General features: G+C 31.8%; 1 protein-coding gene across 3 annotated transcripts in view; it reads right to left on the reverse strand.

The window, feature by feature from the left end:
- Positions 1–17600, reverse strand: part of LOC126892624 (zinc finger protein OZF-like) — a 151450-nt gene that overhangs the window by 35969 nt on the left and 97881 nt on the right. Inside the window, exon 2 of one of the 3 annotated variants that reach the window (XM_050662239.1) lies at positions 920–2566. The exons of the other annotated variants lie outside the window; for them this stretch is intronic. Coding sequence (XP_050518196.1) covers positions 1164–2566 — 1403 coding nt within the window. The 3' untranslated portion in view covers positions 920–1163. Of the gene's footprint in view, positions 1–919; positions 2567–17600 lie in introns of those variants that run through there. 3 annotated transcript variants of the gene reach the window in all.

The following is a 17600-nucleotide window of genomic DNA, read 5'->3' on the forward strand; positions in this document are numbered from 1 at the left end:
TAATAACTCGATTAAAAATGAGTATTATATAGCGCTAATTGTTAATAATTAAAAATAATAGCTTTGTAATAAAATAATGACAAAATTTCTTCAGGCATTTCTTCAGAAGGAGAGGTTTTAAACTTTGATTTGGTCACTTTCTGACTTTCATAATAATAATTATTTTTAATTAAAATATTAAGCCTTGAAAATGGCCATTTTCGCATTTTTCAAATTTTAAATTGCGTATAACTCGACAAAAATTAATTTTAGAGAAAAATCACAAGAGACCTTTTTTGCCCAGAACGACCCATATAATCTAAAAAAAGTATACGAAGCGAAAAATTGATTTTTTGAATTTGTTTAAAAAAATGTTTAAACAATGTTCCGACCTCGGCACCTCCCAGCACCCTGTGGATATGATATAAGGACCTCTTTTTGAGTAAATTTGTGCAAAAAAGTCGAATCGGAATAATTTCGTACGGGGGCGACGCTACAGCGCCGTCTAAAATCGGATGGGTGTAAAATCAGAGAACATCTGGTACAATACCTGTACCCAATCTGTACAATCTGTACCTTTTGTACCCAAAACGATAAACATGTCACCGACACGTAATTATTCACTCGACACGTCCGTCACTCAAGTGGTTGTTCAAATCTGATTAGGAAAAGCTTTTGTTTTTTTACCTGCTTTTAAAAGTTTTACCTACTTAAACCGAACCCCTGTGGTTTTCACACTTGGTTTTCAAACCCTATCTTTGTGCTGCCTTTTATAATTTACGATCCTAAATTTAGGATCGTGTAATCGCTAGCTTCGTTGACTGAATTTAGTGTCCTAAATCGTATCCTGAATATCGGTCCTGAATTTAGGATAATGTAATACCCACTAGACAAATATAGTATTGTCTTTATAAACACTAAAGATTATTCGTCCTAAAGGTTTAGAATTTGTTCAGTTTAGTTTTAATTTTTCTGTAACAATAGTGCAGGCTTTTAGTATGTTTGGCTAATATTAATTATTTTTAAAGACATTTCTAAAAATATTGTGGGGATTTTTATATTTGGGTAGACAATGTCTACCTTGTCTATTCTTAAGCTTCGACACTGAGTTTTTCACCAGTATGTACTCGCATCTGCCATGTTAAATATGGTTTCGTTGAAAAATGTTAGGGGCAAATTTTACATTAAAATGGTTTTTCACCTGTATGCACTCTCATATGCCTTTTTAAATGTGCCTTTGTTGAAAACTGTTTGGGGCAACCTTCACATTCAAATGGTTTTTCACCAGTATGCACTCTCATATGTAATTTTAAAATATGTTCCGTTGAGAACTGTTTGTTGCAAATTTCACATGTAAATGGTTTTTCATCAGTATGCATTGTCATATGTCTTTTTAAACTACCATTTGTTGAAAATTGTTTGGTGCAAAATTCACAAGCAAATGGTTTTTCGCCAGTATGCAATTTCATATGTATTGTTAAATTTCCCTTTATTGAAAACTGTGTGGTGCAAATTTCACATTCAAATAGTTTTTCACCAGTATGCATAGTCATATGATTTTTTAAAATACCATTTGTTGAAAACTGTTTAGTGCAAATTTCACAAACAAATGGTTTTTCACCAGTATGCACTCTTAAATGCACTTTTAAAAGTTGTTTCGTTGAAAACTGTTTGGTGCAAATTTCACATTCAAACGGTTTTTCCCCAGTATGACTTTTCATATGGGTTTTTAAACTACTTTTTGCTGAAAACTGTTTGGTGCAAATGTCACATGCAAATGTCACAGTCATTAAAGATGGTTTTTGACCAGTATGTACTCGCATATGCGATGTTAAATATGGTTTCGTTGAAAACTGTTTGGTGCAAATTTTACATTCAAACGGTTTTTCACCAGTATGCACTCTCATATGTAATTTTGAAATATATTTCGTTGAGAACTGTTTGGTGCAAATTTCACATTTAAATGGTTTTTCATCAGTATGCATTGTCATATGTGTTTTTAAACTACCATTTGTTGAAAATTGTTTGGTGCAAATTTCACAAGCAAATGGTTTTTCGCCAGTATGCAATTTCATATGTTTTGTTAAACTTCCCTTTAGTGAAAACTGTGTGGTGCAAATTTCACACTGAAATAGTTTTTCACCAGTATGCATTGTCATATGATTTTTTAAATGGTGCTTTGCCGAAAACTGTTTGGTGCAAATATCACATTCAAATGGTTTTTCACCAGTATGCACTCTTAAATGCACTTTTAACAGTTGTTTCGTTGAAAACTGTTTGGTGCAGATTTCACATTTAAATCGTTTTTCACCAATATGTACTCTCCTATGAGATTTTAAAAGGGGTTTCGTTGAAAAATGTTTGGTGAAAATCTCAGATTCAAATGGTTTTTCATTCATTTTCACATTCATTGAAAATGGTTCTTCACCACTATGCAATTTCATGTGTATTATTAGATTGTCCTTCGTTGAAAACTGTTTGGTGCAAACTTCACATCCAAAAGATTCTTCCCCAGCATGTACATTCCTTCTAGCATGATTGGTTAATAGGCTACTTGCATCAGTTTGGTTATCTTTGCAAGAGAAACCTGAAATTATAATTATCTGTTAATCAGTATACTTAAATCAAAAATGGATAGTTTTGGGAATAAGCTTTTGAGGTCGTGCAAAAAGTAATAATAAAAAGATTAGACATTCGTGTTTCCTATACATATGTATATTAATTGCATAAGTAAACATATTCACAAGAAATTTTCACAATCGAACTATGTATCAACAAAGAAATAAAAGCTGCTACGAAATTATCATTTACTTAATAGACCGGTCTAGTTAGTCTCAAAAATAAGAGTGAGGTTACAATAATTACCATCAAGCTGAAAATTGGCAGGATTGTTCAAAATACCATCATAAATGAAATCTAAAAAGTCCTCATAAATCCGACCGGAGCTAAAAAATGTACGCGGGGTCAAAGGTCACCAAATATGGTTTTTAGCGATTCTCAGCGAAACGGTAGATTTATCATAAAATTAGTTCTAACAAAAAATGTAGATCAGATAATTATCTATAAAAATAATCTTAATACATTTTTTCCTAAGAGCCACAGTTTTTGATACAACGATTCAAAGAGTTGAAAGAGTTCTAATCGTCATAATAATATGTACGTATTAGTACACTAAGTATACAGGGTCCAGAAACTCTACCGACAAACGAAGACAGGAGATTCTTCACATAATTTTAAGATAATTTAACCCAATTCACTAAGTCCGAAAATGCTTCCTAAGGGAGCTAGAGCTCTTTGAATACGGCCCTGAATGACCTAACGAAAGGTGTGTTTATTTCTGGTCTCAACAAAATGGCAAATTTTGTGCAGAAAAAGTAATAGTTTATTTATAAATAGTTCAGTGACAAGTTTATTAGATACCAGTAAGTGCATCCATCGTATTATTTTTGTTTAACATAACGTGGTAAACCAGTTTTGGCTAATTGTTATTTAATAACATCAATAAAGTACGATATAAGCTACAATTTATTCCAGTTTTGTTACTGGTTTAATTACATGCTTAATTACTGGTCAGGTCCGTATTAGATTTGAACACATGTCTCGTGTTAAATTTAAAAATGGAACCTAACATTCAGAGTCTCTCTGACTCGCAACATGTACAACAACCGGACAAATACCAATAAAACCTATTCATTAGCAAATTCTTCTTCTTTTCCGTCGAAACTGCAAGCGATTGTCTTCAGCGCCTTAGAAAATACGAAGCTGCAAGATTACTTAATTCCGTTGGGCAATCTAATTCAACCAAAAAATATTATATTTTCGTCTCGATTGTCGAACAATCGGATATGTATGTACCTTTCAAGCAAACAACTGGTGGACGAATTTATGCAAAAGCACGGACAAATAAAAATCGAGAATAATATTGTACAAGCTAGAAGACTGATTTCTCCAGCCGAACGTATTGTTTTGTCAAACGTATGTCCCAGTATACCACACAGTTTGTTAACTGATTATTTACAAAAAATAGGACTTAATCTTCTCTCCCCAGTCACCTTCCTAAAAATCAGTTCTAATCTTCCTGAATACAATCATATTTTGAGCTTCAGAAGACAAATTTACGTTAGTCCTCACAATATCTCCTTACCCGACTCATTCCTTTTAGACTTCGATAATACAACATATCGCATTTTCTTAGAAACTATGGCCTGTTATACCTGCAAAAAGGCTGGACACATCGCCACAAACTGTCCCGATAAAATGGAATCACTAGCAAATTCAAATAACAGTCAACCGATCTCTTCTTCCTTACCCGAAACTATGCCTCAACCTACAGCTACAATTCTATCTCACGAACAAATTCCTATCGAAGAAAGCTCAGCAAATAATCTAAACAATTCTAATATAGAAGAAAGTCAAGAAGATAGCACCATGGACACCTTCATAGCCATTAATGTCGACCTTCAGTCGAAACGTAGTATCAGCGAGGTTCTCACTTCTCCAGAAACAAGTCATACAGAAAAACCCTTTACTGTACCTACATCTAAACCTAAAGTCAAGAAGATTAAAAGCGACGAGGAGCATGTAACATCGAAATCATCAAAATCATATGACCTTGAACCTGTCAAAAATTTTATCCAAAATCGTTCGACCCCTTTTGTCCTCAATTATGACCAACTGAACCTTCTTATTAGCAATATTACTGGCGCGAAAAATCCTATTGATATCATTATTCAAGATTTTACTCCCGACCTAATGCAATTACACCATATGTTAACTGAAGTTTATACACAATTGAAAAACAGATCACTCAAACGCTTTATCACCACTCTCAGAAAGAAAATCCTACGACACTTGGGTAACGAGGTCTCTGAATCCGAGGGCGAGTCATATCAGGTTAGCCAGTAAACTTAAATTTTCATATAATAAAATTCACTAAGCTACTGGAGTAGAATATAGATAAATTTTTCCATCGACTACCAACCTTTCAAACACTTATTTCTGAATTTTCTATTGCGGTTTTATCTGCTAAGCTCTATGCTGTGCTCAAAGCTATCATGCCTATTAATTCTAATGGCATTTCTGATTCAGTTAACTTAGTGATTCACTAAGCGCTCTTCAAACCCTTTAACAGATCTATCCGCAATGTCCTATTGAGAAACACATTAAATTCGAACTGATGCAGGCTCAAGAAAACGCTAGACGAATCAGATTTTTATAGATACCATCCCACATTGGCATTACAGGCAACGAAAAATCCAACCAGTGCACGAGTGAAATTGCCGTGTGTGCTAATATAGAAAAAATGAGTGCCGAAATACCGCGAGTGATATAAAAGCTTACATTAAGAATCGTGTTTTGTGCAAGTGGATATACCTAATGTATAAGTAATTTATTGGGCACTAATTACTCAATGGACAATATTGTAACATTTCTAAAATCCATAGGAATATTTTATAGAATTTACCTTTGTATTCTGTAGCCGCCGCTAATCACCATTAAGGTGGATGCGGCTATACTTTCTAAATAAATAAAAAAAAATTGGTACGCGTATTTATCTTCAAGATATAAATCTAATCCATCCATTGCAAATTTCTAGTACCGATCATAGGCGTCCGTTTTGAGTAGGGCAACGGTTATTTTATCGCATAACTTTTTTATCTTTACCTTTTATGCATTTCTGATATTGGATTATTAAATTGGGAAGTATTTTAGTACTAAAAGGTACTCTTGTTTTAAATTGCTAGGACACACTGTTTTCTAGAAAAATCAATTTGAAAACTTTTCGCTTTTTGAATTAAAAAAAAAATTTCAAAAAAAAAACTGTTTAGAAAGACGAAAACTGGTACATTTATTTATATTCCAGAGATAAATCGATTTCATTAATTGCGAATTTCTAATACTGGTCATAGGCGTCCGTTTTAGGTAGGTCAACAGTTATTTTATAGCATAACTTTTTTGTCTTGAATTTTTGGGCATTTTTGACACTAGATTATTAAATTATGAGGTATTCGAGTACTAAAAGTTACTCTTATTTTTTGTTGAAAAGTTCTTTCATTTTTTTTTCAAATTCCAAAAACGAAAAACTTCAAATCGATTTTTCTCGAAAACGATGTGTCCTACCGACTTAAATCAAGAGTATCTTTTAGTACTAGAATACCTCACAATTTAATAATCCGGTGTCAAAGATGCATAAAAGTAAAGGACAAAAAAGTTATGCGATAAAATACCCGTTGCTCTACCCAAAACGCACGCCTATGACCGGTACTAGAAATTTGCAATGGATAGAATCGATTCATCTCTGAAAAGTAAATATGCATACCAATTTTCGTTTTTCTAAATAGAAGCGTTCTGGAGGTATTTAAGAAAAACTAATTTCATGACGCCATCTTCAAAGAGCTCTAGCTCCCTTGAGAAGCATTTTCGGACTAGGTGAATTGGGTTAAATTGTCTTAAAATTATCTGAGGAATCTCCTGTTTTCGTTTGTCGGTAGAGTTTCTGGACACCCTGTATAGACCGCTGAAGCTGTAATACAAGTAAACATAATATTCTATCGGTCAAATTAACTTATAAAACACATAATAATATAAGATATTAAAAAATATAATAATGTTTCTACTATACAGCTTGCGGTCTACCGAGGGATGCTATGTATAAGCTGTATTATTACAGTGCTAACAAAAAAATCTTTACAAAGTGAATGTAACGCGAAAATAATAAGAATTATTATTTCAATTTTACGGCTTATTCTCAAAAAAATAGTAAATTGATATGACAAAGTATTAACTTATAATAATTCTTCTTACTTATGCGTCCTACTTAATTTGTAAAGATGGGTTTTGTCGGAATAAACACGTTCTATCGGTACGTCGGCTAATCTAATCACTCACCTATTCTTTTCTCAGAAGGGTTTCAACATAATAATGAAAGCCAACTTTCTAGGCAAAATGTTTCTTGCTTAGTACTAATAAACATTTCAATATACAATAAACTTTATGAAAATTTAGTTTGTTTACTATTATGCAAATTACACCGTAATCTTCCTGGGTGGCGAAATCCTTTAGGTAGAGTATTACACCTCGAGATATTAGTTAGTCTTGAGTACTACTTTGGAGTGAAAATATGTGTTAAACCTATATTTTTTAACCTATTTCGTATTATTTTCATTCATCATCATCATTCTCTTTGCCTTATCCCTATGCGGGGTCGGCTTCCCTAATTGCATTTCTCCACACAATTCTATCTTGGGTCATATCAATGTTAATCCCCTTTACCAACATGTCCTGCCTTATCGTCTCCCCCCAGTCTCCCTCTTATTTCGTGTTATTTTCATTGTTATAACAAAAATGTCAGTATATGTTTTATTTGTGCTAAAATTTTAACTTAAGGCGAAATTGTTGCCTTGAACGTGGTATAAAAACCTTAATCAATGCAAGTAGTGAAAAAGCTGATGAATTTTTAGAATTTCTTAAAGAGCAGAAATATGTGACCGTGCATGTGGAGTGAAGTTAAAAAAATCTAATTCAATTCCACAAGAAGTTATTTCCAACGGTATTAGCTTTCTTCTCTCTATGTATGGAGCGCCTAAAAAAACTACGTGCTTAGATAAGTTTCGATATGCATGTTTCTTTAAAAATACTCGAAATAAAAAACAAGTGCAGGTATCTTGTCTTCCTCTAACCTCAGTGGCTGCTTATCAACATATTTTTTGGGTATATGTATTACCAAGTTCAAGTATGGCTTGGTTATCAGCTAGATCCAAAAGACTGGGGATGGAAATTAGTCGACATTTCATTAGAACCAATTCAAACTTTACTCCCACCTGCGCCGGAAAAACTCCTGAACACAATTTCTTGCAACTGTAAAAAGGGATGTAGCGCTAAATGTGATTGCAAAAAAGTTGGACTGTGTTGTTCGGTAGAATGCACTAATTGTCAAAACCGGTCGTGCTCCAATTTTGAATCACCAACAATTGACGGATTCATTTGATTCTATCGATTAGCCATGCGATGTGTCATTATTGAGGCAATTTACTTGCCCCCAGGATGAACAAGAAGAAGAAGAAGAACAAGAAGAAGAACTAGAAGGTGAAGAAGAAGAACAAGGAGAAGAGGAAGCAGAAATATTAGAAAATTATGAACTAGTTGGATAAATTTCCTTTTTTTTTAATTTATAGCGCTTTTTATAACTTTTATCATTTTTAACCTTTGCCAATATCAATTAATTATTCAATAGCTTCAAATTAAGCAGAATCATAACAAACAGAATCATAACAGATTCGTGGAATAGGCCTACTGGGGAAACCACGTTAAAAAACGCGCTAAGTATTACACTACCTCAAAGGTGGTGTGGAAACGTGTGCGCATGTTGTGACGATTACAACTTTTTGAATCGTTGTATCTCAAAAACGGTGGCTCTTAAGAAAAAAAGTAATCATATATTTTTTATAGATAATTATCTAATCTACAATTTTTGTTGGAACTAATTTTATGATAAAACTTACCGTTTCGCTGAAAATGGCTAAAAACTATATTTGGTGACCTTTGACCCCGCGTAATTTTTTTAGCTCATGTCGGATTTATGAGGACTTTTTAGATTTCATTGATGATGGTATGTTGAACAATCCTGCCAATTTTCAGCTTGATGGTAATTTTTGTAACCTCGGATGTGTAAGTTGACCGAAGTATAAGGCAAGTCGGCAATTTAGCCATCTAGCAAATTTTAACTAATGACATGAAAATAATTGAAGGGTACAAGCAAAGAAGGTGCTATGTCAAAATAATGTAATAATAAGTTTCGAGAAAAATGGTTTTAAAGGTTCAGACTGTCTAGTGTTTGTTTATTACATACATATGCACAGACGAAAACTCGTTTATTTACTTTTGCTGGAATAGACCGAAAAAGTGTGACGTTTCATCCCCACTCCTATGTTTCCACTCCAGTATAATTATGACCCTTATTGCCATATGGCATAAGACCCTCAGAAATTGTTTTTTCAAAATTCTGACTTATTTCTGACTGACTTCTGAAATTCTGACTTATTTAAAGTACATATTTAATTGATGTAATATTTTTTTTCTGGTTCTATATTTATGTTGAATTAATTCTATATTTTCCTTTTATGCAAATAATATTGGAAACTAATTTAAAAAGTTAATAAAAAGCGTATCAGACGTATGTCGTTGATTGTTGTTTGGTTTATCCATAGGACTCATAGAAATGTATAATCCCTTTTTGTGTTCTGTGGGTTTTTAATACCATTTGTGACATTTTTGTCATATTTCCATTTCACTCCTGTGCTTGTGTACTTGTAGAGAAAATTTTGAATTTTACGGACTTGACACCTTCTTAGCCTGACTAGAGAAATAAAAATAATAAGTATGTTTTTATTCCTAACTGAACAGGTCCATAGCGGTTATTGATTTATAGAATGGTAGTTCTATAGCCGGTCATTTATAGAATGGTAGAATGGTTAACCGCTGGTTAATTTTCTGCAAAAATTGACATAGCACCTTATTTACCTGTACCCTTCAATTATAATTTGAGGTTAGCAATATAAAATTTGTTGTTGTTTACAGTGTGGACTTACATATTAGGCAAGCGGCACATCCCCAAAAAGTATGTACATTAGTTTTCGATTGACTATAAATAAAATGTCGATTTTTTGAAAAACCCTGACAATAAAAAAAGATACAGAATAACAGCCGAACAAAGGTTTTTTTTTGTTAGGTTAACCGCTGAACTGTCCCTTGTTAGCAAATTTCTGAAACTGTTTTTTGTGGCATGTTAAATTTAGTATTTTGTTTATGGGATTGAGCTACAATTGTTGTAATGAAAATTACATTTCTTATATGAAGTATTGTTTGATGTTCCGATTTCCACTCCGAAAATCCTCACAACCTGATAGACTAAGAGCCGCTATAGGTGAAATTTCTTAATCATTTTAGGACCCTATAACTTAAATAGTAGAACCTAAAAGAAAAAGTTTGAACACTGTGCCGTCACTTTTCAATAGCACATGCGTCGACAGTGGCGCATCAAACTTTCCACTTACGGACGGGATAAATAAATTAAAAGTTACCCTCCCTTACTAACAGAATTCAATTTTTTTAATTTTTTTAAGTTCTTTGTGATTAACACATAAGATTCAGCGTAATTTTAACCCACCACCCCCTTCCTCCTACCCCCACCATCAAAAACTTCATTTTTCGTTTTTATTTTTTTTTGCTGGGATGCAATCAATTTTCATAATTTCAAAAAATTCACACGCATAGCTGAGGCTTTTATAAAACATGTCTATTTTTTTTATAGACCCGTAGGTAGAGTTTACATAACCTCAAAAAATTAAAAAAAAATGTTTTTTCAAAAAAGCGTATAACTTTTTTGGGGAATAGCTGCAGGTCTAATTTTTTCTTAATCTTGTGTGTTTTATCAAACACTATATTTTTAATTTTTTTCAGATTTTTCCGTAAGGCTCGCCACCTTTAAGAATCCGAAAAACTGTTTTTTGGGGGGTTTTGCGGGAATTTCCCTATTTTGTAGACTTCATAATATGTATATCAAATCAATTCCGATTTTATAGGTTATATGTAACTTGAAATAACAGTCCTTTAGAATTTTAGAATATTTAAAAATGGGAGAAACACGTTCAAACCCCCCAAAACCCTCTTAAAAACAGTTTTTTGGATTTTTGAAGATGACCAGCGTTACAGAAAAATCTGAAAAAAATTGGAAATATAGTGTTTGATAAAATACACAAGATTAAGAAAAAATTAGATCTGCAGCTATCCCCAAAAAAAGTTATAGTTTTTTCCAAAAAAAAAAAAAAATTTAAATATTTTGAGGTTATGTGCACTTAACCTACAGGTCTATAAAAAATAGACGTAATTTATAAAAGCCTTAACTATGCATGTGAATTTTTTGAAATTTTAAAATTGATTCCATTGTACCAAAAAAAAAATAAAATCGAAAAATAAAGTTTTTGATTGGGGGGCAGGGGGAAGGGAGTGGTGGGTCAAAATTACGATGAATCTGGTGTGTTAATCACATAGAACTTAAATAAATGAAAAAAAATGAATTCTGGTAGTGAGGGAGGGTATTTTTTAATTTATGTATCCCGTCCATAAGTTTAAAGTTTGCTACGCCACTGTCGACGCATGTGCCACTGAAAAGTGACGGCACAGTGTTCAAACCTTTTCTTTTAGGTTCTACTATTTAAGTTATAAAGTCCCATCGTGCCTAAAATGATTAAGAAATTTCACCTATAGCGGCTCTTAGTCTATGAGAAGAAATCGAAACGTCAAACAATAGTTCATTTGAGAAATGAAATTTTCATTACACCAAAAATTGTGGCTCAATTCCATAAACAAAATACCAAATGCCCCTTGTTAATTTATATACAATATACAGCGTGTCCCAAAAGTAGCGGAACGGTCGAATATTTCGCGAACTGAACATCGGAGCGAAAAACTGAAAAACACGTTTTCAATAATTTTTAAAAATCTATCTAATGACACCAAACGCAATCCCCCACTCCACCCCCTAGAGGTGGGGTGGGAGTAACTTTAAAATCCTAAATATAAACCGCCAGTTTTTATTGCAGATTTTGATTCCTTATATAAAAGTAAGCGACTTTTATTTGATAAATTTTTTCGAATTGTGTATAGATGGCGCTATAATCGGAAAAAACAATTGATTGTAATACCATAGGTAAATTATAAAAACGCTCTAATATCTCGAGAAATACACTTTTGAATGAAAAAACAAAAAATATGTGTTTAATATTTTTCAAAAACCTATCGAATAACACTAACCATGAACCTCTACAGGTGGGGTGGGGGTTAACTTTAAAATTTTAAATGGCAACTTATATTTTTTATTGCAGATTTGGATTAATCATGAAAAATTGAGCAACATTTATTTAAAACATTTTTTAGAATTGTTGATAGATGTCGCTATATTTGGAAAAAGACTATTTATTAGCGCCATCTATCAATAATTCTAAAAATTGTTTCGAACAAATGTTGCTTAATTTTTCATGACGAATCTAAATCTGCAATAAAAAATGGGGGTTGCTATTTAAGGTTCTAGAGTTACCCCCCACACCACCTCCAGGTTCTGGAGTGAAGGGTCGTGTTTGGTGCCATTCGATAGGCTTTTGAAAAATATTAAATACGTATTTTTTTTTCCTTTGGAAGTGTATTTCTCGAGATATTAGTCCGTTTCTATTATTTACCTATGACATCAGGATAAATGATTTTTTTGATTATAGCGCCATATATCCATAGTTTAAAAAAATGTCTCGAATAAAAGTTATTTACTTTTACGTAAGGAATCAAAATCTAAGATTTCAAAGTTACCCCCCGCCCCACCTCTATGGGGTGGAGTGGTAGGTCGTGTTTTTTGTCATTCGATAGATTTTTGAAAATTATTGAACATGTATTTTTCAGTTTTTAGATACTATGTTTATTTCGAGAAATATTCGACCGTTCCGCTATTTTTGGGACACCCTATATATATTGTTATATTCCTATTTGATATAAGAAATAAAAGTCTATAGTTATATTTAAAATTCAAATAAAAATAAAGGTTTTCGTTTTTCTCGACCGCGGGCATGTAAATTTGGAACACCCTGTATAAAACAAATTATGATAGGTAGTTTTTAAGAAAGTGTTTCGGAGAAGTGTTTACGAACCCCAGGAACAATACGACTCAAGTAAACAATTAGAGTGATGGTTAAAAAGAAAGTGTTCGTGGAAAGATGTGAATAACCACCGATAATTCATATTCTAGCAAATAAGATAATAGGTTATTAAATTTGTAAAGAGGGTTAATGTGGAAAGTAAAATTGAAATGGGGAATATTAATTTTTCTTGAAATCCATTAAGATATTTAGAAAAAGGAAAGTTTGTGTTGGTAAATACGGATAATTGAAAGTTGCTTGGGATTGGGTGATTTTGGAATGCTGGAAGGGGTATCTGCAAGGAGAAGAATGAATGAGGAATGAGAGTCAGAATGTTTAGAGGGATCGAGAGGCGAAGTCCAGTCTTCGAGAAGAGTGACAAAAAAGTGAAACGCCGGGTTGGTTAGTTTTGTCTTTAAAAAAATAAAAAGTAAGATATCGTGAAACGAGTGATAGACCGAGTCGAGATAGTATATAACTCCTTGAGTCTAGAGTATCCCGGTTTAGTGGAAGTGTTTGAAAAAGGTAGAACACGGCATCAGGAGAAGGCAGGAACGAGCTCTGTACGAGGCTTAGTTTTCAAAGGAGCAGAGGCATTACTGGAAGACTGGGACGAGTCTTTGGATCGCAACCCAAGCCAATAGGAAACGTGTTTTGTGTGAAGACACTGTCAAATCATCAGTAAAGGTCAGTCTATTTTGTTATGACATGAATGTATGGTTTGTGTATTAAATAACACATTGAAAATTGAGCTACACAATCACTATAAAAATTTCATCAAACCTCAATCAATTTGTTACTGATAAATCATAATAGTTCATTATAAATAAAATAAATTTGGAGACAAAAAGAAATAAGATTCCCATTTTTGTAACTGTTGTATTAAATAAAGATAGAAAGATAAGATATAAGAAATATTAAGCAGATATTGCCATTTAGATAAAATAAACGTTTTTTTATAATTTCTAATTGAAATCCGTATGTATGTATTATTTTACTCTCTTTTATCTATCCCGATTAGGAATCCACTGAGAAATACTTTGAAGCCACGAAAGTAAGTAATTGATATTATAATTTAGCCCTGAGATTGTATATGTGAAATTTCATTTCTAAAGAAATAATATTACAAAAATGATACATATATATATATATATATATATATATATATATATATATATATATATATATATGAAATATATTTTTAATGTATAAATACAGAGAGAGTCTGTAAAGTGGAATAAATTCAATATCTCAAATACTAATTGTTTTTTTGGAAAATGCTCAGACCCGTCGATTAGTATTTCAAATTGTCCTTTTTGACATTCAATAATAATGTATACAGGTGTCCCAATTTAGAGATATGACGTCATCGTCGATTTTCTTAAATGGCAACACTGTCATTTTGATAGCTAATTTGATAGGGTTTGTAAAGTTATACATAACTGCAAAATATCAAATTTTTATTCTCTACCATTTACAAGATAATAGAAAATAACAAAGTTATATCTGTAATTTGGAATATATTCAATAATTAAAATACTAACTGTTTTTTTGAAAAATGCTCAGACCCGTCGATTAGTATATCAAATTGTCCTTTTTGACATATAATAATAATGTATACAGGGTGTCCCAATTTAGAGATATGACGTCATCGTTGATTTTCTTAAATGGCAACACTGTCATTTTGATAGCTATTTTGATAGGGTGTGTAAAGTTATACACAACTGCAAAATTTCAAATTTGTATTCTCTACCATTTAGATGATAATAAAAAATAACAAAGTTATGAAAAAGAAGTAATCAACTAATAATTGAATTTAATTATTTCAATAAATTAAGCAAAAACTCATAATGTTGCCCTCAATTATTGTCAAATTGTCAATGGGCAACGTTATGAGCATTTGCTTAATTGAAATAAATAAATTCAATTATTATTTGATTACTTCTTGTTCTTCATAACTTTGTTATTTTTTATTATCTTGTAAATGGTAGGGAATAAAATTTTGAAATTTTTCAGATGTGTATAACTTTACACACGCTATCAAAATAGCTATCAAAATGATAGTGTTGCCATTTAAGAAAATCAACGATGACGTCATATCTCTAAATTGGGACACACTGTATACATTATTATTATATGTCAAAAATGACAATTTGATATACTAATCGACGGATCTGAGCATTTTTCAAAAAAACAGTTAGTATTTTAATTATTGAATATATTCCAAATTACAGATATAACTTTGTTATTTTCTATTATCTTGTAAATGGTAGAGAATAAAAATTTGATATTTTGCAGTTATGTATAACTTTACAAACCCTATCAAATTAGCTATCAAAATGACAGTGTTGCCATTTAAGAAAATCGACGATGACGTCATATCTCTAAATTGGGACACCCTGTATACATTTTTATTGAATGTCAAAAAGGACAATTTGAAATACTAATCGACGGGTCTGAGCATTTTCCAAAAAAACAATTAGTATTTGAGATATTGAATTTATTCCACTTTACAGACTCTCTCTGTATAATAATAATAATAATAATGTTACTTCTTACTATAATATACAATATAAAACTTTTTCTTCTTGTAGTGACTATTCTTTTTGGATTTCACATATAAAAGTTTATCCAGAAAAACAAATACAGTGGTAAATAGACTGTATATTATAATGGTAATATTATTAAATTGTTTTCTGTCAAAATTTTATACAAGTTACGTAAAAATTTTCCGAGGGCGCGGATTTGAATCCAGCCGGGCGATTTGCAAAATTCGCCCGCTTGCAGAAGCACCGATTTAAAAAATAATTTTTAATAATTAAATGTAATTATATTTTATAATAATTTTTATTTTAAGATAATATAAGTCTTTCTTTAGTCAATGACTGTAAAATAATTTCTTAATTATTATAAATAAAGGTACTACGATTTAAGAAAAAAAAACAATTATCTCGGCTTCAGTTGGTTGTAGAAAATTTTAATTTCTTTATAAATCTTCGTTTCGTCTTCAGCAACAATAATCTGTAAGTTAGAAACTCATAGGATATACAGGGCCGCTTCAGCTCTAAATGTTTATAACGAAATTTGCCCCCTTATTTTCAAACCCAAAAACTATCTCGGCTTCAGTTGGTCGTAGAAATTTTTTATTTTTTTACAAATCTTCGTTTCATCTTCAGCAACAATAATCTGTAAGTTAAAAACTCATAGGATGTACAGGGCCGCTTCAGCTCTAAATGTTTGTAACGAAATTTGCCCCCTTATTTTCAAACCCAAAAATTAGAGGTTTAAAAATGTTTTACGCATTTATTTACATCAGAATATGAAAATATAACTCTTTAGAAGGAGATTGGATGTTTCACCAACTCTCTACGATTTTTTTTTTCAAAAAGTTATAGCCTTCGACATTTGACCTCTTGGGATAAACAATTTATAATATCTAAGCAACAAATTCGTTAATCTGGTTTTACAATTTTTTTTATGTTAGAAATTGAAAGATCTTAAATTTAAAGCTTTAAAAAATAAAAAAAATTATTTGTACAATAAATAATGCAATTGTAAAAAACGGCCATTTTGGACCTTTCGCAGGCTGTTTTGCAATAATCAATTAACGAAATTAAACTTACCATAGCTCAAATTGTAGGTTTTTTAATTTACTACAACTTTCTATTAAAAAGTTTTTCTCTAAAATCAATATCCTAAGCTGCAAAATTAAAAATCTTTAAAAATTGCAAATTTAACAACTGAAAATCGCAATTAAAAAAAAAGCGCACAATATTTTTGGTTACATTTTAGTAGAAGTTATTCCTGGCATCGTCCTTTACAACACCTGATAGGTTTCAAAAATTCCTGAATTATATCACGTTTTTTCACCCACAGACTGGGGTATAAGTTTATTTCCTGCGAACCATGATTGAGCATTTGAATTTACATTCGTAAAGTGGTTTCTAAGAGAGAACGATTTCTGTCAGAAAAAATAAAAGTAGTGTCGTCTGCAAATAATACTGTTTTACATGGAGTCATAAAATTGGACAAGTCATTAACATATATAATAAATAATAGAGGGCCCAAAACAGAACCTTGTGGTGTCCATGCTTAACATGCTTAAAAGAGACTGCATTCAGAGAGACAATTTCCGTATCTGACTGCTTGGTATCTATCACTTAGATACGATTTAATTAGTTCTAGAGGAGTACCTCTGATACCGTAAAAGTGCAGTTTTTTAGTAAGATATCATGAAAAACACAGTCGAAGGCCTTTGAAAGATCACAACGTTACGGCAGTTTGGCTATGCTTCTCCAGGCCATCCACTATGCCACTCATCACATCTAAGAGCGCATGAGTTGTGGAACGATCCTTTCTAAACCCATATTGAGAACTTGTAAGAAAGTTATTGGTTTCAAAGTACGATATTAGGCGTTGCTTCAGAATCTTTTCTATTATTTTACTGAATATGGAAACGATAGAAATTGGTCTATAATTATCTACAAGATCACGATCGCCCTTTTTAAAAATAGGAACAATTTTGGAGTATTTAAATCCAGTTGGAAATATCCCAATTGAAAAAATGTTATTAATGAGATGTGTTAAAGGTTCAGTAATTATTTCACAAGTATTTTTTATAAAAGAAGCGTTTAGCTCATTTGTATCCAAACAATTTGAATTTTTTAATGAATTAATAACCTCCGATCTTCTTGTTGAGTAGTTGGAGATAGAAAAAACGAACTCGATGGAGCTGGGAAGTTTTGATAGTTCAAGATTATGTCGTCTGATGTATTAGGAAGGGTTTTTATAATGTTCTCGGCAATTTCAACAAAAAAGTTATTGAAAGTGTCACAAGATATATTGGTTGTTCTATTATGTGAACTATTTGTTTTGTTACGCTCATAGTTAATTATCTTCCAACACGTCTTGGATCTATTCTTTGAAGTTAATATTAGTTTA

This window comes from Diabrotica virgifera, chromosome 9, assembly GCF_917563875.1.
Source record: "Diabrotica virgifera virgifera chromosome 9, PGI_DIABVI_V3a".
Lineage (NCBI taxonomy): Eukaryota > Metazoa > Arthropoda > Insecta > Coleoptera > Chrysomelidae > Diabrotica > Diabrotica virgifera.